Consider the following 25527-nt stretch of genomic DNA (forward strand, 5'->3'; position numbering starts at 1 on the left):
CCCCAGAGACCCGAGGACACTTGAAAGGGGTTAAGGGGACAATCAAGCACTTCCTGGTTGAGGGAACGTCAGCCGTGAATCCGGCCCCTTCTCCTCCAGCCTGTGCTCCCTTCATGTCTGCCCCGAATCCCCTGGGAGAAGCCATCTCTTCGCGTAGCTTCCCCGCCCGTGATCCCCTCACTACAGGCACCATCCTCCCACATCCTAAAACCACTGGGATGCTGGAAGCTTCTCTTCCACGAGGACCACACCCTTGGACTTTGCTGAGCCGTGAACTCCCACCTCAGGCCATGCCCCGAGCACCTCATTTTCCTAGAAGAGCCATCCTTCCTGGGGCTTCACCTTTAGCAGTAAAAACACAATATGAAAGAAAGCTGAAGCTTTGTAATTTGTGTAAGGCGTCCAATGGTTGGGAGCAAATTCTTGAGCAGGACTGAAGGATCGGGTGCCAAAGCTCCCCTTTCACCCGACAGGCTAGGATAGGTTCAACGACCCCTTCTCAGAGACGCAGTCTGTTTTCTCATTATGCATAACTAGAAAAGACTCTGCAAAACTTTAAGCTGCCCTCAAACCCTAAGTTGCCAACGTAGATGGGCGGGTTTTCGGGGGATGGGGATGCCGAGGACCATCTCCGCCCCCGCCCCGTGCCCCTCTACTGGGGCCAGAACTGCTCCTTCTGGTTCTGTCCTTCAGGGCCCACCTGCCCCCAGAGCACCACCACCCCCGCGCCTCGTCTGCGAGTCCTCCAAACACACTTGCCTGGAGGTCACCTCCTCAACCCCTAAAGCTCTGGAGCCCCTCTTGTGGGCGCCACGCTCGAGGTTCTGCGACCGTGGGACTTGTCCAGCGACACCAGGCCCGGTGCAGGACGGCGCACACATGTTCCGAGGGACCCAGTAGCGAGAGAGTGAACGAACTAAACGTGACATACCCACTAGCGCCCATTTTGGGGTCTGAGCAACCGTGAAAACCCCACAGCCTCGTGCAAAGGAGATCTCATTTAGTTGCAAGACAGTAAGTAACGGCTCGAAAAATACGATTTACCCTAGGAGCTAAATCAATCTGAGACTCTTGCCTCAGAGCAGGACAGCTCCTGGCTGCCAAATTTCTGTCATTATTCGGCAGTGCTTATCTCTGAGAACAAGTCTCGGGCACGTAGGAATACAAACAAGTCCCGCCAAGACGTGCTCTGACTGGCGGCCACCTCTAATCAGCCCTCCCCGTGGCTGCAGCCCTACGTTTGCAAGTACCTTTTATAGCAGGCGCAGGCGGAGTGATTCACCGATGCAGGGCCACCAGCGCACTGGGCCGACTGCGTCCTCGCGGCTGTGGGCTGGGCTCCTGGACCATGAGCAGGACGGTGCAGGCCATCTCGGGAGGGCTGCTTGTCTCCCCGGCGCTGGTTCAAGCCCACGCTGGGCTACAGCTGGGTGCCACGTCCTCAGGATGTCGGCCTCAGGGGCAAGCAGGGCCCAACAAATGCCATCGGGCTTCACAGCCTGCGGGGACTGGACCGCCGGTGTGCACATCCATTGTCCTCCTCCCCCAAACACCTCGTTGCAGAACCTTCGAGGGTCCACTCACCCGTGCAGCAGTGGAAAGAAGTCCTCTGTTCCCCAGCTGCGGTGTCTGACAGGGGGCCCAGCGTGCAGGTCGAGGTGGACAGTGGAGCTGAGGCGTGAGAGCTGGGACACCCCTGTTCCAGAGAAGCGGTCTCCCGGCTAGGTAGCCCAGAAGCTCCGATTACCTTGAATGTAAGGCCATCAAAAAGTTTCTGTTGGTCCTTGGCTCCTGAAAAAGGTCTCAACCCACTGGCCACGGAACCAAATCACAAGGAGCGCTGGGCTGTGGAGGTGTGCTCAGCGGACCTGCTGCTGCCCTGAACCTCTCTCTTCTAGTCTCAGTCCTGAAAAGCCCCACGCTGATCACTCAGAACCATGTCACAGCTGCCTGTGGAACAGTCTGGAATGAGCCCAAACACCCCTGCCTCAGGGTGGGGGAGAGGAAGGCAACCAGACGACCCAGACGTAGGCAGGAGATCAAATGGTTTTATTTAGAGGCTGTTGGTCATGTGACGGAAAGGCATATATGGTACAGAATTAAAGAGGTTTAGTTCATTATACAGTACAAATCATTAAGTCTTTACAATTCATTACAGAGTCTTTGGATTTTTCTTAACTCCCATTTCATGTGTAGCAAATCAATACAGTCTCCCAAACAAAATCACTCCTTTATGTGAACCCGTCATATTTACAGAACTCCACGCACAGAGATGCTCCAAGACTCTCCCAACACGAGTAGTCAGCAGCACGCAGGAGGCATGACGGATTCCTCCGCGAGAAGGGTGCACATGGGGACAACGGGGACAGTGCAGTCAAGGGTCTCAGGCGCACAACCCATCCCGGAGAGATGTCTGTCCATCTGAGGAGCGACAGGCAGACAGACGGGGCGGTGATCCTGGGAGCTGGCGGCGTGTGAGAGCAGGCAGGCCTCGGGCAAGTGGCTCATTGTAGCGGAGAAAATATGTACCCGTGGCCTCCTGGTCAGTTTCACAGACGGGGAACTTTAATCCAAGAGGAGGAAGTAACGGGGTCGGGGGGAGGGGGGATAAGGGTCTGAACACCTCCTAGGCCTTTCCGGCTCTGCAAGGGGCCCGCTCACAGCTCACCGAGCACAGGGGCCTGACCCGCTGGCCGGCCACCCGCACCGCCCCCCACAGTCCTCTGGGGTCCGGGCTGGGTGACCGTGTGTGTACAGAGCAGGAGGCAGAGGCCAGGAGGGCTCCCGCCCAGCCTTGACCTGTCCTCGTGCGGCTGGGAGCCACAGACGGACGGTCCCTCCCCAGCGCCACGCAGCTGCCGCTCCTGCTGTCTTACTAAATCCCGGAGCCTGACCTGCTAAGAACCGCATCAGGGATCCTAATGCTGACATTTATTTAAAATTAGGTCTGTGTGTTAGTAAGGCGAGGACAGAAGACGCAGGGAAGGGGGAGTCCCTCCCTCCCCCCTCCACCCAATAACTCAGGGTGCGGGGACTGCCCGGCTCCTGGCTTTAGGGACTGCAGCTCTTCCATTCACAAGCTAACAGGAGTCTGCGCCAAGAAGCAGGGCAGGCTTCCTTCACCACCTGGGAGCAGGACGGGCCCCGCCCCCCCCCCCCCCCCCCGCCCCGCCCCGAGCCACCCAGGAAGCCGGAGGCAGCAAGAGAGAGGCCGAGAGTGTCCCCGGAGCCCCACTCCATCCACCAACACAGCGGCCCAAAGGGACGTGTGGGTCATGGAGCCAGAGGGCGGGGGTCGGGACTGCTGGCCCCATACCCCTGCGAGGACCCAGCATGGCCCCCACGCCCTGCTCTGCTCTTCCAGGGGCCGCCTCACTGCCCTCGAGGGTCCCGGGCCAACCAGGGCCCAGAGCTGGGTCAGGAGAGCCAGGCCAGCAGCTGCCTTCTGCCAGCAGTGCTGACAGATGAGGATGCCCAGGGCAGCCTGCGTGTTGCTCTCTGGCCGCAGGAACAGCTTACCAGGAAGGCCGATGGGACGATGTGGCCTCTCTAACGCCACCAGCACAGGCCCAAACACAATTCATTCTGAGAAAACCCCAGGCAAGCTGGGAGCTACAGACTCTAGAGCAGCGACAGTGCTTTCCTCCCTGGAGAAAGCACCACCTCTGCACACAACGGGCTCTGGCCACCGCCCCCAGTCCCGGCAGCACGAGGTCAAGGGCTCTAAGGAAACGCTGCTTCCCTGGGGGCAGAGATGCTGGGCAGGGCTGGTGGGACACTCTCAGGCAGGCGGAACTGGGGACGTTTGAAAAGCAGGCCCCGGGAGGAGGCGTAGGGGAGGCCGGGAGAAGGGGAAGGGCGCCTGAGGCCTCTCCAGACAACAGGGCTCCTCCCGGCCCGTGAGCTCCGGCCAAAAACCTGCTCAGGGCAGTGACTGGGGCTGTCACCTCTTCCACTTCAACTCAACCGACAACGAAAAGAGCCCGACCCTTCACATCCCCCGACCGACCGTCCCAAGCCCGTTCTGTGAGGTTGCGACGCCTGTCACAGGGCAGATGGGCCCCAGCAAGTACTTGGCTCCGTAAATGAGGGTCACAAACACCCAAGCCACCTTCCATTTCTATGGCGTCTTCTCTCCAGTGCGCCTGGTGCGGACTTTCTGCCCCACCAGGCAGGTCACCTGAGGCTCTGGGAGCGAGAGCCGCCCTCCCAGGGAGCGGGTGGTGCTAGCATCGCACTGAAAACAGGCCTGAAAGGAGAGCTTCCGTGCTGGCAAGGAGCTTACGCAGAAGAGCTGGCACAGAGTTGGGAGCGCTTAATTCAGGGACACGCCCGGCAGGTGTTCCTCGGAATGCCAGCTGAGGACAGGAAGGAGTACAAGTGGTGGCCCGCCACAGACCTGGGGCACCAGGTCACTGGGCCACCACTCTGGTAATACCAAAGGCACCGGTGAAGAAAGGGCTCTGGACCAGGGCTGTCCCAGCGGGGCCAGGCGATGCTCTGGGATGATTCACACCGTCCCCAGCACCATCCGGGCCAGCCTCGCCCGTGGCTCTGCGAGGCTCCCAGGGATAAACCCCGCCGGCAGCGGGGTGGGCAGCTCTCCCTCCGCCTACCGGGCTGCAGCCCCAGGCTGGGCGGGCGTCAAGGCACAAAACCGCCACGGAGCTAAGCTGGTCTAAGGACCCTCCCAGGACCAAAACCGCACCAAGGCCACGATGCCTCTGACCGACTTTGTCATTGGCCACAGAAGCACAACAAAAGTCTCCAGGTTTTCACTGTCAGCTTAGAGTAAGGCCACTTGTGTATCTGCGATAAAGGACACAAGGAGGGGCAGCGTCCTCCGGGAACCCCCGCCAGAGGCAGGAGGCTGGCAGCTCCCAAGTGGCCGCAGAGGCGGGCAGCGTAAGGCAGGCCCTGGGCACTCACATCGGGAGAATGATTGTGGCTCGCGAACAATTTCGGATTTTGAAAAAATAAATATAATAAATATATGCCAAGAACTCTGTTAAGGGAATAAATGGCAAAGAGAAAAAACTTTCTGGGTATAAAGACCCTAAAACACCCACAAAGAAACCTCTAAGAAACCCCGTGGAAAGGAAGAGGGAAAGGCGGGAGGGGGCAGGCCCAGGGCCCCAGGCACCTGAGGTGGGGAGAGGTGCTGGGGGCTACGGGGGTGCGGGGCGCCGCCTCCACGCGAGGGAAAGGCACGAGTAACGGTTATGCTTTAAATTAAGAGGTTAACGGCGTCACCACAGAAAAAAGAGCAACATTGGCCGCAGTCGCAGCGGCCCCAGGCCCAGGAAGACGGCGGAACCCTGCTCTCCACAATCTGGGACCACGCTGGGCTCCTAGAACCTTCCACCCTCGGCCCAGCTGCGACGCAGCCTCACTCTCTGGGGAGAGGGAGAAACAGGGAGAGGTCACCAGCCCCGCGACGTGCAGAAAGCATTCCCGGCCTGTCCCCACGGAGAGGGGCTAGAGGGCCCGCCCGGGACTGTCCCCACAAAGGCTCGGAGGGGCCCCGCGCCCTCTGTCCGTCGCCCAGGAAGGACGGGAGGCGGCCACCCCGCCGCTTAGCTGGCCCAGGACTTGCGGTTCTCCGGGTTCCCGGGGGCGCGCTCGGCCCGCCCCGCCGCGCCCTCGGCCTTGGCCAGCGCCGCCGTCAGCGAGGCCAGGTTGGTGGCAGAGCCAGAGAGCGCGCCGCTCCTACGGGTCTCGGGGGCGCCTTGCGGCCGGAGCCCCGCGCTGCGCCGCCGCCCCGCGCACGCCGCCCTGCGCACGCGGCCCGGCCTCACCAGCAGCCCGTAGCCGGGGTTGCACTTGAAGTACTGCTTCCCGCCGATGGAGCCATCGTTCTTACCTGCGGGAAGGAAGAAAGGAAGGAAGACGTGGAGGTGGCTCCCCGGCCCGTGGGACCCCTGTGCTCCCAGGCCTGCGCAGCCGGTCCCCGCTGAAGGAGCGGGGCCGGGGCAGTGCCTCCCGAGCAGCAGAGGTGGTCACTGCGGACAGATCCCGGTGGCCTCCGGCACGGCCAGGGCCTGTCACTTCTGACGCCCACTCGCCCCGCCCTCGGCACCAACCGCTGTCAGTCTGGACAGTCAAGACGCAAACCTAGGATGGATGTCGTGAGTGGAACGATTATTTTCCCTAAATCTATTAGATGGAAACTGGCAAATTACCAAACTGTAGCTAGTGAGATGTCACGCCTGGTGTGTCAAGATGGGGAGAAGATGCCTCCTTGGTAAAAACAAACAAAAAATGCTTTAAGGTGAAGGTCAGCACTGGGGGGGGGGGGGGGGGGGGGGGGGCTGATCCCTCAGTGTCCGCAGCCCATGGTGATGGGTTGCTGGGGGACGTGATCTCTGCAGCAAAGCACTCATGAACTGTCCACACTCACTGCCTGCACCCCGCAGCCTGCCTCCTCTCTTCCTCCCTCCCGAACAGGCCCACCCTCCACCAGCTCCTCTCAAGGTCAGCAGGAGTCACTCGGTCCGCCTCTCGATGTATCTCACAGGTGACCTCTCGCTCTCCCTTCCTGCCTCCCCCTCGAAGGCGGGGGCCTGTGTGTGGCCCTGCCCTGTCCCTTGGGGGCTCGCCCACCCAGCCTGCCCTCCGAGAACCCTGCTGCCTCTTGGCTGCGTGTCCAGCCCGAGGTGGCCCTCTGACTGCTCTTCTCTACCGGGCATCCACCCCGCACGCCCAGTGCCCCTCCTGCCAGAACCCTGGTTCCTCGGGAGCACGTGCTCTCCCTGCTCTCCTCATAGCACTCACTACTATCACATTTTGTTTGTTTACTTGGCAATTCTCTTCCCTCTAAAATGTAAGTCCAGGGAAACCAGAACTTGGTTTTGCTCACCAAGGTGTCCTCAAAATCCAGGACAGGGACTGGAACGCGGTAGGTGCTTAGTATTTATTTGCTGGATGAATTCGTCTGTTCGCTAATCCCCCTTTAATTCTTGAGCTCAATTACAGATAAAAATGTCTTTCCCAATTCCCCTTTGCATTTCAGCAGAAATGGAATTTAAAAAATATTCCAACCTGTGCTGCACTAGTCTTCTACCTCTTCCATTTTATGACATTCTTGGCCAAAATTATTTTTAAAGACAGTGATTTCACAGCTGAGCCTAGGGGCTGAGAGACAGTCACTGTGGCCTGGGGTTCACTGAGGCCCCTCCTGCAACCCTCACTCTGCTGGACCAAAGGACAGCTCCTCACTGGCGACACCCAGCAGGCCACACAAGCTCTGCTAAAACCCATCTCCACAGCCTCCAAGCCTCAGCTCAGGGAGCAGCTGCCCCACCCTGGGACACGCTGGTGGGAGGGAGAAAGGCAATCAGGCCAGCCGAGCTCAGCGTGCTAGACACAGAGTGAACTCCCCGCCATATCTCCTCAAGAGAAATGAGTGTGTCCATGCAAAAACTTAACACACAAGTGTTCCCCGCAGCCTTACTCACAACGGCCAAAAAGTGGAAGCAACCCAAACATCCATCAACTGACAAGTGGATGAACAACGAACGCGTGGGGCATCCCTACAGTGGGACAGTATCAGCCACAAAAAGGAATGAAGTGCTGACACAGACCACAACTGGCTAAGCCCGGGAAACTCGGAGAGTGAAATAGTCACAAGAGGCCGGGTATTTATGGCTCCATTTATGTGAAAGTCCAGATTAGGACCTTTTATATCAACTTAGGCAAAAAAGTAGATCAATGGTTACCTGGGTCTTGCGGGGGTGGGTAGTGTCTTGCTAACTGACATGCAGCTTCTTTTTGGGGTGATAAACCCATTCTAAAATTAGGGTGTACAACTCTGGAAATATACTAAGAACCACTGAATTGTACACTTTAAACAGGTGGATTTTTTGGTATGTAAATTGCATCACAATAAAGCTGTTTAAATCAAAAAGAATCCGCAGGCCATTTGCTACAACATGGATGAACCTAGAGGGAATTATGCTAAGTGAAGTAAGTCAGAGAAAGACAAATAATGTATGTTATCACTTACATGTGGAATCTAAAAAACAAAGCAAATGAATGAATATAACAAAACAGAAGCAGACTCACAAATATAGAGAACAAACTAATGGTTACCAGCCGGAGAGAGGGAAAGCAGGAGGAGCAAGACAGGGGTAGGGGGTTAAGAGGTGCAGACCACTATGTATAAAATAAATAGGCTACAAGGACATATTATACGGTACAGGGAATACAGCCAGTGTTTTATAATAACTTTAAACGAAGTGCAATCTATATAAATTTTGAATCACTATGCCATACACTGGAAGCTAATACTGTAAATCAACTATACCTCAATTTAAAAAAAAAAATTGGGGGGCTTCCCTGGTGGCGCAGTGGTTGAGAGTCTGCCTGCTGATGCAGGGGACACAGGTTCGTGCCCTGGTCTTGGAAGGTCCCACACGCCGCGGAGTGGCTGGGCCTGTGAGCCATGGCCGCTGAGCCTGTGCTCCGCAGCGGGAGAGGCCACAACAGTGAGAGGCCCGCGTACCGCAAAAAAATAAAAAAGAAAAAAAAGAAAAATTGGGGACTTCCCTGGTGGTGCAGTGGTTAAGAATCCGCCTGCCAATGCAGGGGACACGGGTTCCAATCCTGGTCCGGGAAGATCCCACATGCCGCAAAGCAACTAAGCCTGTGCGCCACAACTACTGAACCCCACGCACTGTAACTACTGAAGCCCATGCGCCTAGGGCCCGTGCTCCGCAACAAGAGAAGCCACCGCAATCAGAAGCCTGCACACCACAACGAAAAGTAGCCCCCACTCGCCACAACTAGAGAAAGGCCGCGCGCAGCAACAAAGACCGGACACGTTCAAAAATAAATAAATAAAACTAAATAGATGAATGAATGGATGGCACGACAAAGTACATGTTTCCTTAAGTCCTGCCCTCAGTCTTTCTGAAATGATGATCTCTTGGCTTGGAGGGAGGCCATTCCATAAGGAGACTTAAGAGACTGGTGAGCCCACGAGGCTCTTCGATCACCTCGCCTTCTGTCCTCCCCCTGGGGGCCCAGGAGCCTTGGGGTGTCTTAGGAACACCTGAGGCATCTGAAGCTCCACATGGGCATTGGTTTTTGTAACCTGAGGAAGCACAGCAGACGGAGCTGCTGTGACAATTGAAATGCAGACGCTTCTGTGACTAAAAAAGAAAAACCAGGATTTAAAGTCACCAAATTAAGAGTAGCTTTCAATTAAGGTCTTTGGTTTCTGAGAAATTTCTGCAGGTTAAAAAAAGAGAATCTGACTCTGAAAACGCTTAGGAAACTCTTATCTAGACAAAATTCTTCATTTTGGAAAGTGGTGACCCAGGGGCTCAGAGACGTGAACGATGTGCCCAAGGGCACACAGCAGGCACTGGGCAGTACGGGGCAGGGCCGACCACGGGGGGCACGGTGAGTCGCCCCGGGACCCGGAACCTGTCCCAAAGCAGCAGCACTAACCTGAAGGTAAGTCTAGCTCCACTCCGACCCACGTGCCCTCCTGGAAGTCAGTGGGCCCCACGTATCTCACGATGCCCGTCTTGGTGGTGCCCACGGTCACATATTCTCCCTCTCTGAGCCACTCTGGGACCTCACTGGCTTCTTCAGAATCCGAGGAGACTTCCAGCTTTCCCGGGGCCTCTGCCCCAGCACTGCCATCGCCCGGGCCCCCTGAGGCCAGCGGGTCCTCCTCGCTCCCCGAGGGGCCGCCGGGGTCCCCGCCAAGCATGCGTGTGAATGACTTCAGCTCCGAGGTCCGCACCTTCTGGATCCTGAAGGAAGGGGCCGGAGCAGGCGGCTGGCACCGAGGGTCAGCAGGCGCCGGCGGCCTGGAGACGTCGGGCCCTGGGCCAGCGGCCGGCTTCGCCTGGGGCTGGGGGCTCTCCGGCTTCTGGGGGGCAGCGGCAGGGTCACTCCTGCCCCGCCGGTCAGGCGCGGGGGGGCCTGCCGCCTCGTCCCGCTTCACCGCTGCAGCCCCGACAGGGGCCGCAGCCGCGCCGTCTCCCTGCGCCATTCGCTCCGCCGGGCCGGGAGGGGCGCGGGACGTGACGGGCGCGGCCGGGGGCTCGGGCTCAGGGGTGGCCGGGCCGGGGCCAGGAGAGGGCAACGCCGCGGTATCCAGGCCGGGGCCGCAGGCGTCCGACAGGGTGGCAGTGGAGACACTGTGCGAGAAGTAGCCGCTGGACGCCTCGCTCAGGGGGCTGGGCGGCCCATCCGCGCCCTCGGGGGCCGGGGAGGTGGGCGCGGGCCTCGGGGGCCCGTCGTAGGTCTTGGGCGAGGGGGCGGCCGGCAAGGCCACGGGCACGTCGGAGGCCACGCGCAGCCCCGCGCTCTCTCGCTGAGCCTGGAGCAGGGAGGGGAGAATTCACAGTTAGGCATCCGCTCCCCAAAGCCTGGAGACCAATGCTGTTGTCAGCGGGGACATGACAGCTCCAACGGTGGGACAAGCGCAGCCGTGCAGCAGGGCGGACCCGGTTCCCACCTCAGCTCCCCTGTTCTGCCGTGCGACCTCCACGAACCAGATACGCAGGCCGACTAGGCTCCACGCTGGCGCTGCCCCTGCTGCGACTGAGGGCTAAGCAAGACGGCCACGGGTGCCCCTCATCGCCTCTCCTTTCCGTAAACTGCAGATCTTAACAGCTGCCTGTGATGGCATCATTTCTAGTAAGAGTTCCATATTTGGTCCTAGTCTTGTTTTCGGGCACAGAACTCCCAAAACCCTTGGGGTTTCCTAAGTGGCAATAACAATAAGGGCTTCTTAATACTCATAGCGAGGCCCTTTCAACCACATCTGAGTTTGTTAAGGGGGTGACTTTTGGAAAGCCCCCAAGGAAGGGGGCTGGTTGCCAGGGGGAACAACCAGGTGACTAGAGGATTTGAACTTTCCATCCCACCCCTGACCTCTGGGCAGCGACTGAAGGCTGAACCGATCACCAATGGCCAATGATTGAATCAACCATGCCTACACAATGAGGCCTCCGTAAAAACCCAAAAGGACAGGGTTTGGAGAACTTCTGGGTTGGTGAACGTGTGGCAATCTGGGGAGAGCGCTGTGCCCAGGGAGCGTGGAAGCTCCCCACCCTTCCCCTACGCATCTCTCCCAGCTGGCTGTTCCTGTGTTACATCCTTTTATAATAAATGGATAATCTAGTAAGTAAAATGTTTCTCTGAGTTGTGAGTCACTCTAGCAAATTCATTCAACCTGAGGAAGGGGTCATGGGACCCTCTGAGCTGGAGCACACCGGACTTGGCATCTGAAGTGGGGACAGTCTTGTGGGGCTGAGCCCTCAACCTGTGGCATCTGACACTGTCTCCAAGTAGATGGGGTCAGAAGCCGAGTTAACTGTAGGACACACAGCTGGTGTCCGAGAATCGCTTGGTGGTGGGAACAACACGTACGGGGCGGCCACCTCGGCGATGCGGTACAAGGTAGGCAGACCAGGCCCTCACACAGAGCGTGGCACACAGCAGGCGCACACCTCCCAGCGCCTCCCACTTCCCTGCACTCAGGCTCAGAACTCTTGCCCCCATGTGAACGGATCCCCCTGCCCAACGCCAACTCCACGGGGAGACTGACAGCACCGCCGGAGGCCAGAAGAGCACTTTCCTCCTGCAAAACTGAAATGATGGTCTCACTGGAGGATCTGGAAGTGCCAGGGCACAGCTCCACCAGCTCGGGCAGGAAGCAACAACCCTGGGGCCTGCGGGCGGGAGGCAGGGGGAAGAGGAGGAACAGAGGCTGCCTGCAGGCTGTGCCCTTCCTCTGAGAGGCCGTCTTTCAAGCTGCTGCTCAAGGCTGGTCCCATGTCACAAATGGTCCCTCTGGTCCCGGGAGACTCAGGCCAAGGAGCAGCCAGCCCGGCGAGCAGGGGCTGAGCGAGGCCAGAGCTACGCTGGCCTCTCCGCCTCACGTCACCGGGTCCGAGGGAGCCTGCAGAGACGCGCAGAGCCCCATCTCCTGCGGAAGACGACAGTCGCGGCTGCGCCGAGCTCTGCGCTTTCTGGCGCGCTCTAAGGTGTCTTGCCTTGATAACTTAAGCCATTGGGAGAAGGTGGCAGATTATCTTTCTATTCCCAGAGCACAATGACAGGGAACGGGAGACAGAGTGGGGAGTGGGTTGGGGGGCGAGAGGGGTGCTGCTCAGAAAAAGAAATGTGTTTTCAATATTTACAGAAAGATGATTTACATTACGAGAATGGCCATTTTCCATTTGAAATACAGGATTTATTTGAACTGGGAAACAGCTGAGATCTGTAAGTCTCTTACAGTTACTGGGCTTAACTCAGCAAATTGATAAATCGTGCATTTTCTCGTGAACTGTCATTTATATTCCTGTCTCCAGAGGCCCTCCTTCCCCCACAAGGCACACTCTCAGGGTACAAAATTAACAGCACCTCTTGAGATTAACAACCCATTTTTGTGATGAATCTCTGGGCTGCAAAATTTACTAAATCCGATAGATCAATAACTGTCACCAGCATAAATACTCTAAAAGATTAGGCAATCCTTCAATCATTTTTCTTTTGCTACTTGTACATATTTTATTTCTCTTTTCTATTTTAGTTTTAATATCACTGACTGGGCAGGGAAGAAAACGCAAACAAAATTACAACAGTCTAGAATCTGAGCAATAACTATGGCCCTTAAATAGCCTGTGTTCCCCACTCTCCCAGGGTCCAACCCACCATTGCCGGATCTGCTGTCTGCTAAGGGCAGCTGGGCCCATCCGGAGGGGGACAGTCCTGCAACAGTGCCCTAGAGCTCCTTGCTGTTCCCCCATCAGCGCTGCTGGATCCTCGGATGTGGGCCAGAAAGTACTCGCTTTACAGCACGGCCCAGACAGGCTAAAGGATTCACCCAAAGGCTCCAGTAAGTGAAAAGCCAGGGATCAGAGGTCACATACACAGCGACAAGAAAAAGGTGACGGGAGGCGGCAAAAGGCGAGCCCAGATAACCCGCGTTCTTTCCTGCTGACCGAGCGCAGCTCAGATCCTTCCGCTTCGGCGCTGCGGCAGCCGCTCCCACTCGACTGGAGCTGCTATGTGGATGAGAACCTCCCTGCGTCTTTGGGTTACACTGTGCCACTGACATTCCTAAGGCTGCCAGAAAGCCTGGACGCGAGTGAGCCAGCGGGATGCTGAGCGAGCCAGCGGGATGTGCAGCAAAGCTGCGCGGAGCACGCGAGGCAGCGCCGTTACGTAAGGGACTGTCTCTCATTCTGCCCCACCGGCCTTGGGACCCCAGTCCTGCCTCCGAGAAATAATAAACCCAACTCATAGGGGGCTGGGGGGGGCGGTGGGTGTCACAGCTCTATCTTCAGTTAAATTCGTGAGCACCACGGATGTCCTGCATTGAAAAGGGCTGTGCAGAAAGTAGTAAATTCTTGAACGTCTAAATTTTCTTTCGAATTATTTGGCCTCTTTTCCTATTGTTTTAATAAATAAAATTTTCCTATGACGATACCGCGTTTCCTAAGAGGATGAACACACAGTGGGAGAAAAGAGATTTGCTATTCATAAGATCAGAAGTGCTGTTCATCTGTGGGAGATCATAAGAGACTATTTTCTCCCCAGCTTAGCAGCAGTCTTTTCACGCTGATATCATGAATCAGAATGAAATGTAAAACTGAGAATTTAGTCAACACTTGGAATAAGGAGATTGTTCTGTTTATAGAAATCGCCTCTACCTAGCAGTGGGCTATTAAAGCCACAGACTGCATTAGCAGTCAAGCACCTAAAAGTTTAGCAATCATATGATTAACAAGTTGAAAACAGAAAAGTGTAACAAGCAAAATATAGAGGGAGAAGACGGTGACCTATATTATAGTTAATTATCAAAACGGGAATGCTAAAATAAAAAACCACGGGTGTGGACTCAACAATTATAGCATCGGGGCCACCCACGGTATGTGGGGCAGCCACCAGCAAAGGCGCCACCAGGTCCGACTAACTCACCTCCACTATCCCGGGCGTCCCGGCATCTGGGAGGGCTGACTGCACCATGATTCGAGGCACGGGCTGAGGAAACAAGGGAACAGGTGGACACAGGGATCAGGGGAAGCAGAACAGAATAACCAGAGAAGATTTCAACTGAACAGACAGGAGGGCTGTCAGGATGACCCACACAAAGCAAACTTTTACAACTTTCAGGAATTCTAACAAGTCACCGCCTAGCAGGCCTGCCCGGGGCTGGGGTCGGGACGCTGCAGAGGAAACACGAGAAGCCGGGAACTCAGCCAGCTGCTCGTGCCCAGCTGGCAACACCAGACACGTGCTGAAGACAGTAAGGTGTACGGTGTGCTCTCTCCACTCTCGCACGGCACACGTTAGCCAAGGGCTGCGTCTCTACATACAAGCGTTACAGGACTTCACTGGCCCGGGAAACTCCTGGTCGAGAGGATCACAGGCAGTGCCGTCACAGGAAGCAAGGAGGACAGAAGCCAGTGTGGCTGGAGCACGAGGCACAGCAGGACAGGGATGTGGACAGAGGCTCTGGGGTCTGAACAAAAGCTCCTGGGCAATGGTAAGGACCCCGGCAACGCCTGGGCAGAGAGGGCAGGACATGAAGACCGACCTGCTGGCGGAAGGCAGGCTGGCTGGAGAAACAGTGCAAGAGTGAGGCGGGCCAATCACAGGCTCCAGCAACAGAGCAGGGGTGAGTGACGAGAGCCTGAGTTAATGGGCACAAGTGACATCACAAGAACGGAGTAGGCTGCTTATGGACACGTGGTTCAAGGAACATTTAAAAAAAGAGTAAAAAAAAAAAAAAAGACAAAAACTAGGGGGCTTCCCTGGCGGCGCAGTGGTTAAGAACCTGCCTGCCAATGCAGGGGTCATGGGTTCGAGCCCTGGGAAGATCCCACATGCTGCGGAGCAACTAAGCCCGCGTGCCACAACTACTGAGCCTGTGCTCTAGAGCCCGCGAGCCACAGCTACTGAGCCCACGTGCCACAGCTACTGAGCCTCTGCTCTGGAGCCCATGCCGGGCAACAAGAGAAGCCACCGCAATGAGAAGCCCGTGCACCACAACAAAGAGTAGCCCCTGCTCGCCACAACTAGAGAAAGCCCGCACGCAGCAACGAAGACCCAACGCAGCCAAAAATAAAGAAAAACAAAAACAAGCCCCAGGATAAGGAAAACAGACCTCAAAGGAGGAGCTGGTAACCGTGAAGGAGTTGGTAGCTGCTGAGTGCACTACAGCAGGTGGGGAAGGGCACAGAGTAGACGCAGTCATCTCGAAGAAGCCCGGGGTCCACCACATCCGCCTTTATTCTCTCAACCAACGTCTGGCCCCTTCCCAGGCCTGCCTGCTCCGACACACAAGTCTGGACCTCGCCTCAGAGAGCTGGGCTCTAAGAGGGCTCCGTCCTGGCAAAATGAACACCTACCCGCAGTCCTGTCTCACAGAAGGAGTCAAAATTGGGTGTCGGAGTTTGTTACCATGGAGTTATGCGTGTCTCTTCTCTTGCTGGCTCACTGATCTACTATCTAATCTAAGTTGCCCGGAGATCCCTCCAGGTCCCTTCCTCTGGCCCTGAGCACTCCAGGTCCTCCCAGGTCCCTGGTGCATCTGGGGGCCCGGGGGCCTCTGCTGTCACGACTCCCCAGACAGTCTGCAGGCACGAAGGCTGACGGCCAAAGTCTTGCTTCCTACTTGGCAGCCCAGACTCTTCATTGAAGGGAGAAGAGCCCACCTGCAACAAGATGGCCCACTGAGGGTAGGTGTCGACCTGCTGTGTTCACACACCAAACAATCGCGTTTCAGCAAAGGTACCGCTACAACCAGTTATGCCCTGGGACTGCCTCTGGGAGAAAAGTGCTAGAAGGGATTAATTTTGTAGAGGTGAGGGACCAGCAACAGGATTTGGGCAAAAGCACAGAGAAGAGGCGATTAAATAGGAGATGGTAGGAGATCCAGCTAAACAGGTGGGAGGACCTAGGGATAAAGGAAAGGAAGATGTACTCTACCCTGCAAACACTGGGGAATTCCTCGGGGTTGAAGGCCAGGGAGAGTGAGGATCAGAGGTGTGTTTAAGAGAGCCGGTGTGAGCAGGCAACAGCACAGAATGAGGGAGGACGCCCGCTGGCGGCAACGCCACGGACCCCCCGCCCCCCGCCGGGCTCACATCACTCCCTCCCACCCTCCGGCACCTGCCCCGTGCTCCCCGCTCCCTTTTAGGGGTTCTCCACTTCAAGCACGTACCCTTCACCCTGTCTTACAGTCCTTCAGTGCACGGCCTACTCCCTTTATTTGTATTTTCCCCATAGTGTCTGAAGTCCCCCACGAATGGAAAGGTGTTCAGAGCATAATTCTCAGTAAGGAAAGAAAAAAGTGTTAAGCTGGAACTCCAAAATACTTACATTCTTCAGTTAGATCTTATTTAAAACCGACAAGATTGGTGTGAAACATTCTCCCTTAAGGCATAAAAACGTAAAAATCCCACCAAGAATGGAACTATAGCCACCCAGGATGAAAGATTTTCTAAGATTCTTGTCCTCCTGAACGGAGCATGGAAACATAATTGATACTTTTCTTTATGATTCAGAGTGATTTAAAAAATCCAGTAAATGTTTGGAAAAGTATCTGCTGAAATGAATTAAAGGGCCAGCTTGACTGGGACGCGATGCTGGAACCCAGTGGACCCACGGGGCTTCCTGGTGGGGCAGGGCCCCTGGCCAAGACTCTGTGGCTCCAGGCTAAGCTGAAGACTTCGAGTCCACCCCTGACCATCACTCACTCTCAACAACCACTTCTCCATCAGGCAACAGGTCTGCTCCACAGAGATGCCTGCCCCACTCCCAGCATTCAGATGACGTGAGAACCAGACACTGGATGATCAGACACACCTGAAATGGCTGAAAACCGTGTCAACAATAAGATCACATCAGGTCTGAGTGGGTCCTGAGTGCAACTTCACGTACTTTGACCACACCCACTGCGCTTCACACTCTGGTAACTTCGGGGTGTCCCCTCCAAGGGGTGCTAGGTAGCAGTGGACAAGAGACGACCACAGGTGGATACTTCTCCAGCAAGGGACATGCTCAAGAGGGCAGGGGCACAGACATACAGGACTGGCCGCGTACTGCTTTCTATGGAAGCTAGGTGCTGAGTACCTAGGGATTCACTGTAATATTCGCTTTACATCTGTATATTTCAAATTCTCCCATAATACTGCCCTACATGATGAACTTAACTGGGGCTCTGCTTCAATGTATAAACTTAGCTCAACAAGGACTCAGGTCTCAGGCGTACAAGGCATTGCAATAGCGCCGTGGGAACACAAAGACCTGAAGAATACGGGCTCACTCGCGACAAGGCAGCAATCCAGTTTGGGGGCAGGACGGGATGCAAATAACAAAAACGTCAAGGAAAAGGACAGCTATCAGAATGACAGTTTCAAAGCAGAGGAGATTCTGAGGAGGAAGGGGTCATCCTGGGACCAGGCCTAGAACACCTCCATGAGGGTGATTTCACTTGTGAGACAGGGCTTGAAGACAGAATGGCTTTTCCCACAGCTGAGGGACACCTCGAACATGAAGAGTGGCGTGACAAAGGCAGGCTACCCTCTGTGTCTGGCAGTGTTCCCTCCTCACTTCCCTGCCCAGGAAAAGCTACTCAACCTTCCAGGAGGTCTTGGGAGAGAGAGGATGATCTAGACTGACCAGTGCTGGGCAGAGGCAATGGAGGTTAGGGTGTGCAGAGGAGGCCTTGTATGTAAATTTATGGTGGATTTTCACAGGCAATGAAGAACTATCAAAGGTACTGAATGAAGCGGCCATAAGAATTAGGCTAACAGAAGATTATCCCTAAAGAGGGCAGACAGAAAACTTGGAGAGGTCAATTAAGCAGCTGCTTCAATGGTTCAGCGGAGAGCCAATAACATAAGAGCCTGCACTTGGACGGTAAGAGGAAAAGGAAAGAGAAATGAAAATTTAGAGATATGAAGGAGACTCCTGAACACCTGGAAACTGGGGGGAGAGCGAAAGACGGTGCCCAGGAAGAAGGGACGACAGGGCGAGGGTGACGGTGGCCTCAGCAGAAAGAGTGTGCACACGCACCTGTGCGTGTGCACGATCATGGGGGGGAGGGGTGCAAGGGAGGGGGTACCAGCCTTCTATATTTGGCCATGGCCTTCGGTGAATTTAGCAACCTTAGTAAGGGTACCAAAAATACCTACAAAGTGCCCTGAAATCTTCAGTGTGTCATCTGTCCTTCACACGTAACAGCTCCCATTTCCAAATGGTACTGCTTGCACTTTAATGCTCTTTTACATATCCCCCATGCAGGCGGTTGCCTCCGATCGCAAGAGCTCAAAACACTGCAGATCATAAGTTCATTAATCCTTATGACACATCTGGTAACTATTAATAAAAATGACTGCAAAGTATTTTGCAGCTATAAATATTAAGAAGTCCCACGAGGCTCACGAATATAAGTATAATCATCTACATTTCACACTACAGAAACCAAGGCGCAGAGGCATTCACCTAACGGTTAAATGCAGACAGACTGCCCAGGGGGGTCAGTGACAGGGATGGAAAGGGACTGTGGCCTGGAGGCCAGCTGAACCTGCCATCGTGCTGTCCCGAGGGTGGCTCAAACCTAGTAGATGGGCAGGTGACAGGCAGAGGGTTGCTCCGAAGCATTTCGGGGAAAAGGTGATGGTCACTTCTCATACCATACCTTGTCATTTACTAAACTCTGGTTTTCACATGCCACCTGAATGAAAACAGAGCAGACTGGCTCAGAATTTCATAACTAGGCATAAAAGCTAATTTGGAGACCTCCTTGCCCCAGAATAAAGCCTTAAGTCCTTGGCATGACTTGAAAGAACCTTCCCTCGCTCAGCATGCTAACCCACTCTGTGCTGAACACGCCGTCCTCGCACTGTCCCTTCCCCTAGGGTATCACATTCCACCTGATGAAGACCTAGTCATCTTTAACTCTCAGCTCAAGCAACATCTACTCTTCCTCAAACTGCAGGTAAAATGCCACCTTCACTGTGTCACCCCCGATACACACATTCAGCACCTACAACATTGTCCTATTTATCTGTCGATGTGTCTCGACGGGAGCCCCTCTCAACTGCAAGCTCTCTGCAGGGTAGGGGTTATGTCTCATTCATCTCATCCATAAACAGGAACTTAATGTTTGTTGAATGAATAAACAGTTAAATAAGTGAATGAATGAATTACTTAAGTGACATGAAGGCTGAATTGTACAGTTAGATAGGATTTGGAAAAATCCTATCAAATTCCAAAATTTGGGCATAGGGGTAGGTAGAGGGCAGAAGAGATATCAGCTGAAGCAAAAAATCATCACTTTGTTCAAAAAAAAATTAAATTTTCTGATGTAGTTTTTTGTTTGAAAATGAACCTTTCCTAAAAATCACCCCTTACCCTGAATTTGATAAATTCTTACATGTCATTTTCTAATGGTTCCTAAGTGAATATGATCCTCTAAGTCTTTTTTTTTTTTTTTTTTTACAACTCTAACCAATCACTTTAATCCAAGCATAGGAAAATACAACAAGAGATGTAAGATTTATTTTTGCCATAAATACTCAATAGCTAACCTTTGATATTCGTGCTGCTGAAGTGAGAAAAATATAAGGAACGCCACTGAGCTGGGGCAGTGCACATGAACAAGATACTTCCTCGTCTCTGAATATGTTCTGGTAAAGTAATAAACATCAGATAAAATCAGACGCGTACAATTACTAAAGATCAAGAATCAGCAACAGCCTAACCAATATAAACAAGTGTTTAAAGGTTATGTTAATCAGAGGCAGGGTGGTGAGGCTGGCAGTGCCCCCCCACGCGGGTGCAGGGACAGGCGCTCCAGCCACCGCGGAGGGGGTGCCCTCGGACCCAACCCGGCACCAGCCTGGGCTCACGAGCAGCCTTAGGAGCTGCACTCTGGCTTTCCAGAGGGATCCAGGTAAGACTGTGCTGGCCACGATGACACCAGCACTTTTATCCACCTGGCAGTTATAGTTCTTAGTTTAAATGAGTAACTTGGCATTCTAATGGATCCCTCAGTCCTTTGTGTAGACCTGATCACCTCTGGGTGATCACATCTGGAAGGTGGTGATCCAGACCACAGGAATTCTCTAAGCAATGCCACCCAGGGAGGATGGCGGGTAGCCACCAGATGGTCCTCACCAGAGACACTGTTACCCTACCTGGCACATGCTCCTTCCAATCAGTGACATTAAAGTGTCACTGTGTCAAGCATGGGATGGTGAGTTCACTTTTCTGACCAATATTACAATCCCTCATGAGGTATGCACATACATTTGAATAGATTCTTCCAGTTTTATTCTATTCCAATCCATCTTCCAAATTGCAGTCAGAGGGGCTTTCTGAGACACAAATTTGACCACGTCACTCTCCTGCTTTGTCAATGATCCCTCATTGCCCAGAGATAATTTTTTTAGAAAGAAATGAACAAAAAAAACAAAGATGGATAGATCCTACCCAGTGTATTTCCACGGCATGACTAGTTCCTCCTTCAAATACTTTATAGAGTCATTCATTCTACAAATATAATCGCTTGCTATTTTTAATCAAACCCAGTGAAATCTCTTCAGATCACAATTGTGCATTGTTTTGTTTCTTGAATATGTCTCCGTTCTGCTACTCCCTAGGCTCTGACCTTAGTTAACCCACCTGAGTCTCATCTTCCTCTCTGTCCAACTCAGTGTCTAGTATCACCCTTTAACTCTGCGTGTCCAACATGGCAGCCACCAGCCACATGGCTTCTGAGCACTTGAAATGTGGCTGGTGTGACTGAGGAAGTGGATTTACTTAATTTTAACTAATAATATGTAAACTTAAAGCACCTTTAAGTATGTTTGGAATGGCTTGGGCATGCGGATCTATTTTTTCAACTTCATGAGCTCTAAATGCAGATCAAGATTTCCGAGGAAAATTTAGTATCTAAATTGAGATGTGCTAGAAATGTAAAATACACACCTGATTTCAAGGACTGCACAGAAAAAAAGATGGGACTGTCTCAGTAAGTTTTTTTATACTGATTACAGGTTGAAATGACGATATTATGAATATACTGGGTTATGTAAATTATTTTATTAAAATTAGTTTGACCTGTTTCTTTTTACTTTTTTTTTTATTGGAGTATAATTGCTTTACAGTGTCGTGTTAGTTTCTGCCGTACAACAAAGTGAATCAGCTATACGTATACATACATCCCCTCCCTCGTGGACCTCCCTCCCACCCTCCCTATCCCACCCCTCTAGGTGGTCACAGAGCACCGAGCTGAGCGCCCTGTGCTCTACAGCAGGTTCCCACTAGCTAGCTATTTTGCACATGGTAGTGTATGTATGTCAATCCTAAATTACTTTATCACAATTAATTTGGCCTGTTTCTTTCTACTTTAAATGTGGCTACTAGAGAATTCTAAATGACACATGTGGCTCATTTATTTTCATCAGACAGCAGTGGTGCTGAGCTGATGCATATAAAATCCCTGGCACACCAAGCACTCAGTACTCTTTTAAAGCACCAAGGTAATCTAGTCATTGGGATTTCGGGTGTTGTCTTCCAAGGTATTTCTAGGTGGACTTACTATATGCACATTTTTAAACAATCAACAATTCCACCTGATGTAAGTAAAACATGGGCCAGGTGCCTACTATATTCTAAAGGTTGTGCCAGGAGATAGGGATACAATGTGTGCAACACCAGACGTAGACAGGGCCCTTCTTACTCCTCAGAAATGGGCACTCAAGGTCCACCATCTGATATTCCTATTTAATTCAATTACATGAAACAACTAAACGGCCCACTTCTTCTATCAAGAAGTAAATTGTTTTATCCGTTGATAAAAGTGAATAAGCCCATCCAAACAGACTTTTTATTTCACTCTATCATGTATGTGTTAGTTCAACTTACTTGAGGCCCTAGATACAGAAAATTTTAAATACTAATATTTCTGAAGTTGTCACGAAAGAGACTGTTCCTTATTTTTTAGGGTTTAGCTAGTTTACTTTTTAAACTTCTGCATGATAATTATTAAAATTTATTTAAGTATTTATGTGAAAAAGATTTCTATTTTTTAAAAAGAGGATGTACTATTCACTCCATCCACTTAGTTTCTCAAGCACCCATGAAGGATGAAGGATGTTTACCTGAAACACAGAATGGCCATCAATCTAAAAACTTAAAACCAGGGTCTAAATCTAGACCGTCCCCACCTCGGTGTGCCCTGTAAGCTAAGAATGCTTTTTAAATTTTGAAGTTGTTGAAATAAATGAATACCTTGTGACATGTAAAAATTATATGAAATTCAAATTTCACGGTTATAAATAAAGTTTTATTGGAACAAATCCAGACCCAACGTTTGGACCAGAACTACAGCTAGTTCTGACAGACACCGTTTGGCCTGCAAAGCCTAAAATGATACTATCTGGCTCTTTACCAAAAAAGGTTCCAACCTCAGGTCTCCAGAATCATACAGAAGTATACAAGGCCCATTTGTGAAAAACGACTGGCAGACTGAGGTCTCTTCCATCAACTCGTATCCTGCCTCAGAAACTACCTTCTTTTCATTATTTTTCAGATCAACTACTAACCCTGATTCTGAAGACAACCTGTCAACTTAGTGTCTCTAAGTATGTCAATATCCATACATTTCTGGGGCAAAGATAGATGGTAAGATGTTATGATTTTGGAAAAGAAAACAGAGAGAAGAGTCTCATTTTGTAAAGTAGTAAGAATGCCTAGGGCTTCCCTGGTGGCCCAATGGTTAAGAATCCGCCTGCCAATACAGGGGACACGGGTTCGAGCCCTGGTCCAGGAAGATCCCACATGCCGCGGAGCAACTAAGCCCGGCGGCCACAACTACTGAGCCTGCGCTCTACAGCCCACGTGCCACAACTATTGAAGCCGCGCACCACAACTACCGAAGCCTGTGCACCTAGAGCCCGTGCTCCGCAACAAGAGAAGCCAGTGCAGTGAGAAGCTCCAGCACTGCAACAAAGAGCAGCCCCTACTCACCACAATTAGAGAAAGCCCGCGCACAGCCCAAAATAAAAATAAATAAATTAAAAAAAAAAAAAAAAGAAGAATGCCTAAGAACACATCCCCAAACCAACTGAACAGAAATCACCTGCCTTGAATTCTTGGGTTTTTTTGACCACGCTGCATGGCATGCGGGATCTTAGTTCCTCGACCAAGGATCAAACCCTTGCTCCCTGCATTGGGAGCGTGGAGTCTGAATCACTGGACCACCAGGGAAGTCCTACTTTGAATTTTTTTTAAAAGTCTGTACTCCAGAAGGGCTGTGCAAACTTCCCTTTGTTAACTCAAGAAAAAGCAATATAGCATACCATATCCAAATATAAACTACAGGGGGAAATAACCTTTAAAAATAACCTGAATAATTAAGGAAAACTCAAGGCTAGAAAACAAAGTATAGATACCTTTTCTTATTTTAGTTAGTTAAGATGATGAACCCTTAAGACACCAGGATAGGCATTTATATGGCTTGTTTCATCAGAGGAGCCCAAGTATGAAGAGCCTAAAACAGCATCTTCATGCACAAGGGAAGAACCAGTAGCTGTGTTTGTTTCCCCCCATTTTATACATGGAGGAATTGCTGACATGAAACCCGGAAGAACTAGCCAAGCATCTTTTCAACTAGGCCAGAGATGCGCAGGGCGCTGCTTTCCCTACTCAAGGCCCTGTCCATCTTCCACACTGGAAGCTGTGTTGAAACCGGAGACACACATCCCTGAAGTCGACAAGGCAGCCATAAGCAAAGCGCAGGACACTTAAGAGGGGCAGACGGTAAAATAAAGATAGGCCGGAAATGCGGCTGTGTCTTTGATGGTGGAAATTGAATGTGAGCATTAACTCTTTAATTCCCCAAATGAACCAAAGACGCCATTTGGAGCACCTAAGTCTGAAGTACATAAACAGCTTCATCTGAACACAATCTTCTAGATATATGAAAAAAGCTATTATGCCACATTAATTCAATCTAACTAATTGGAGAGCAGGAAGTGCTTTCAATTATTGTATGTGCTGTCTGAGAAACACACTTGAATATGAGTACAGATTTCATTAATTGCAGTTCATTATTTTCCAGATTAGTTACTAAACTTGCATCAGAAGGTCAAAGACAGCAATTTTGTCAGCTGCCACCTCTCTGAGTGCTGTATCTTTTGCATTTCTGGAACTCAGACAGAAACTGATTACAAACAAAAACAGATCTCCATAAAAATGACAAACATAAGTCTTTACGAATATGTTCAAGCCAAATGATTCTGTAAAATATAAGAACCTTTGCTTTTAATGACTTTCTTAAAATCTTTATTTTTTTTCTTTAAATTTTTGTATTCCTCAGAATAAACTGTTAACTTCTATCTTACAAGAAAAGATCCATGAGTCTTTTCAGATGCTGAAGTATGCACCCCCCCAAATAACAGAATCTTGATCTGAGAACCTGCTGACTCCAAAGAACAAGTTAATAAACATTTATCTTTTCATTAGATTTTCACTGTGGTTGTGTGTTTGTATCTTTGCATGAGGGAGGGAATTGAACGTTCTTGTCTGAAAATGTCAAGGACACTCTGATTAAAAGTACTTTTTTGATAATAATCATTCCTTCATTACACAACTTCTGCCTCTCTTCCACCTAATCTAGCAAAGAAAAGAGGGAAGAATGACTGGCAGAAACAGGATCTATTCCATTCCCCGGTTCTTAATGGGAATACTTTTATATTTTCAAAATCTTACTTTTACAAAATAGAAGTGACAGAAAGCCCTGGGGTTTTTTTTAGAGAGTACCCTGCTATCTACAAATCACTGTACTCATTTACGGTTGTTACCATTCTCTTCGTTAACTTCATTTCTGTTGTTCTGTGCCTTTCGTACTGCTGCTCGCCTGGAACCATCCTTACACAATTCTTCCCTGCCTTTGGTGTTGATATCCCCTGAATGCTTATACAGTCAGCTCTCGTAGTCATTGTTTCGTCAAGCTATAAATAACTTCTTTAATCCTTCCTCATAAATCATTTCTGATGTTATTCTCTGAAATAATTCCAGTTGGTCAATGAATGTCTAGTAGTAACATACCCAGAACTAAGTGCAATGATCTAAGTGTTGTCGATGCCGGAGAGAACCCAGGTGTGGTGTTTAGGTGGGCTGCTGTGAGTGTCTTTGTTGCTGTGACTCTTCCAGAGGAGTTTAAGTCTCCAAATTAACTTGGGATAGAAACAGAAAAAGGAAGAAGTTTTGAGATCTTTCATCACAGTCAGGTAGGAAATGGAGAGGGCAATGGCTTTGAAAATGATGAAAAGAGAAAGTTGGGTGGGGACAGAAATGAGAGTGTGCCTGTCTTATTCTACAGTCTGCTGGGTTACCACGTACTGTCTCTGCTGATCCATTTGGGGGTTTCTGTTTAGTTTGTTGTGCCGTCTCACATTAGAAATCTTAAACAAGGGGCTTCCCTGGTGGCACAGTGGTTAAGAATCCGCCTGCCAATGCAGGGGATACGGGTTCGAGCCC

The 25527-nt window shown here is 51.6% G+C and overlaps 1 protein-coding gene across 7 annotated transcripts in view; it reads right to left on the reverse strand.

The window, feature by feature from the left end:
- Window positions 1-3163: 3163 nt before the first annotated feature.
- The window catches only part of KIF13B (kinesin family member 13B), a 187182-nt gene continuing 164818 nt past the window's right edge, over window positions 3164-25527 (reverse strand). For 5 of the 7 annotated variants that reach the window (XM_027088008.1, XM_027088009.1, XM_027088007.1 and 2 more), the window contains 3 exons: window positions 13948-14010; window positions 9454-10336; window positions 3164-5863 (listed from right to left, as the gene is read on the reverse strand). In XM_027088008.1, the coding sequence (XP_026943809.1) occupies window positions 5577-5863; window positions 9454-10336; window positions 13948-14010 (1233 nt within the window). In that variant the 3' untranslated portion in view covers window positions 3164-5576. Of the gene's footprint in view, window positions 5864-9453; window positions 10337-13947; window positions 14011-18170; window positions 18312-25527 lie in introns of those variants that run through there. The other 2 variants (XM_027088011.1, XR_003428978.1) reach the window with 2 other exon arrangements.

Source organism: Aethalodelphis obliquidens, unplaced genomic scaffold (genome assembly GCF_003676395.1).
Source record: "Aethalodelphis obliquidens isolate GAN/ISIS:26980383/991018 unplaced genomic scaffold, ASM367639v1 scaffold61, whole genome shotgun sequence".
In the NCBI taxonomy this organism is placed as follows: Eukaryota; Metazoa; Chordata; class Mammalia; order Artiodactyla; family Delphinidae; genus Aethalodelphis; species Aethalodelphis obliquidens.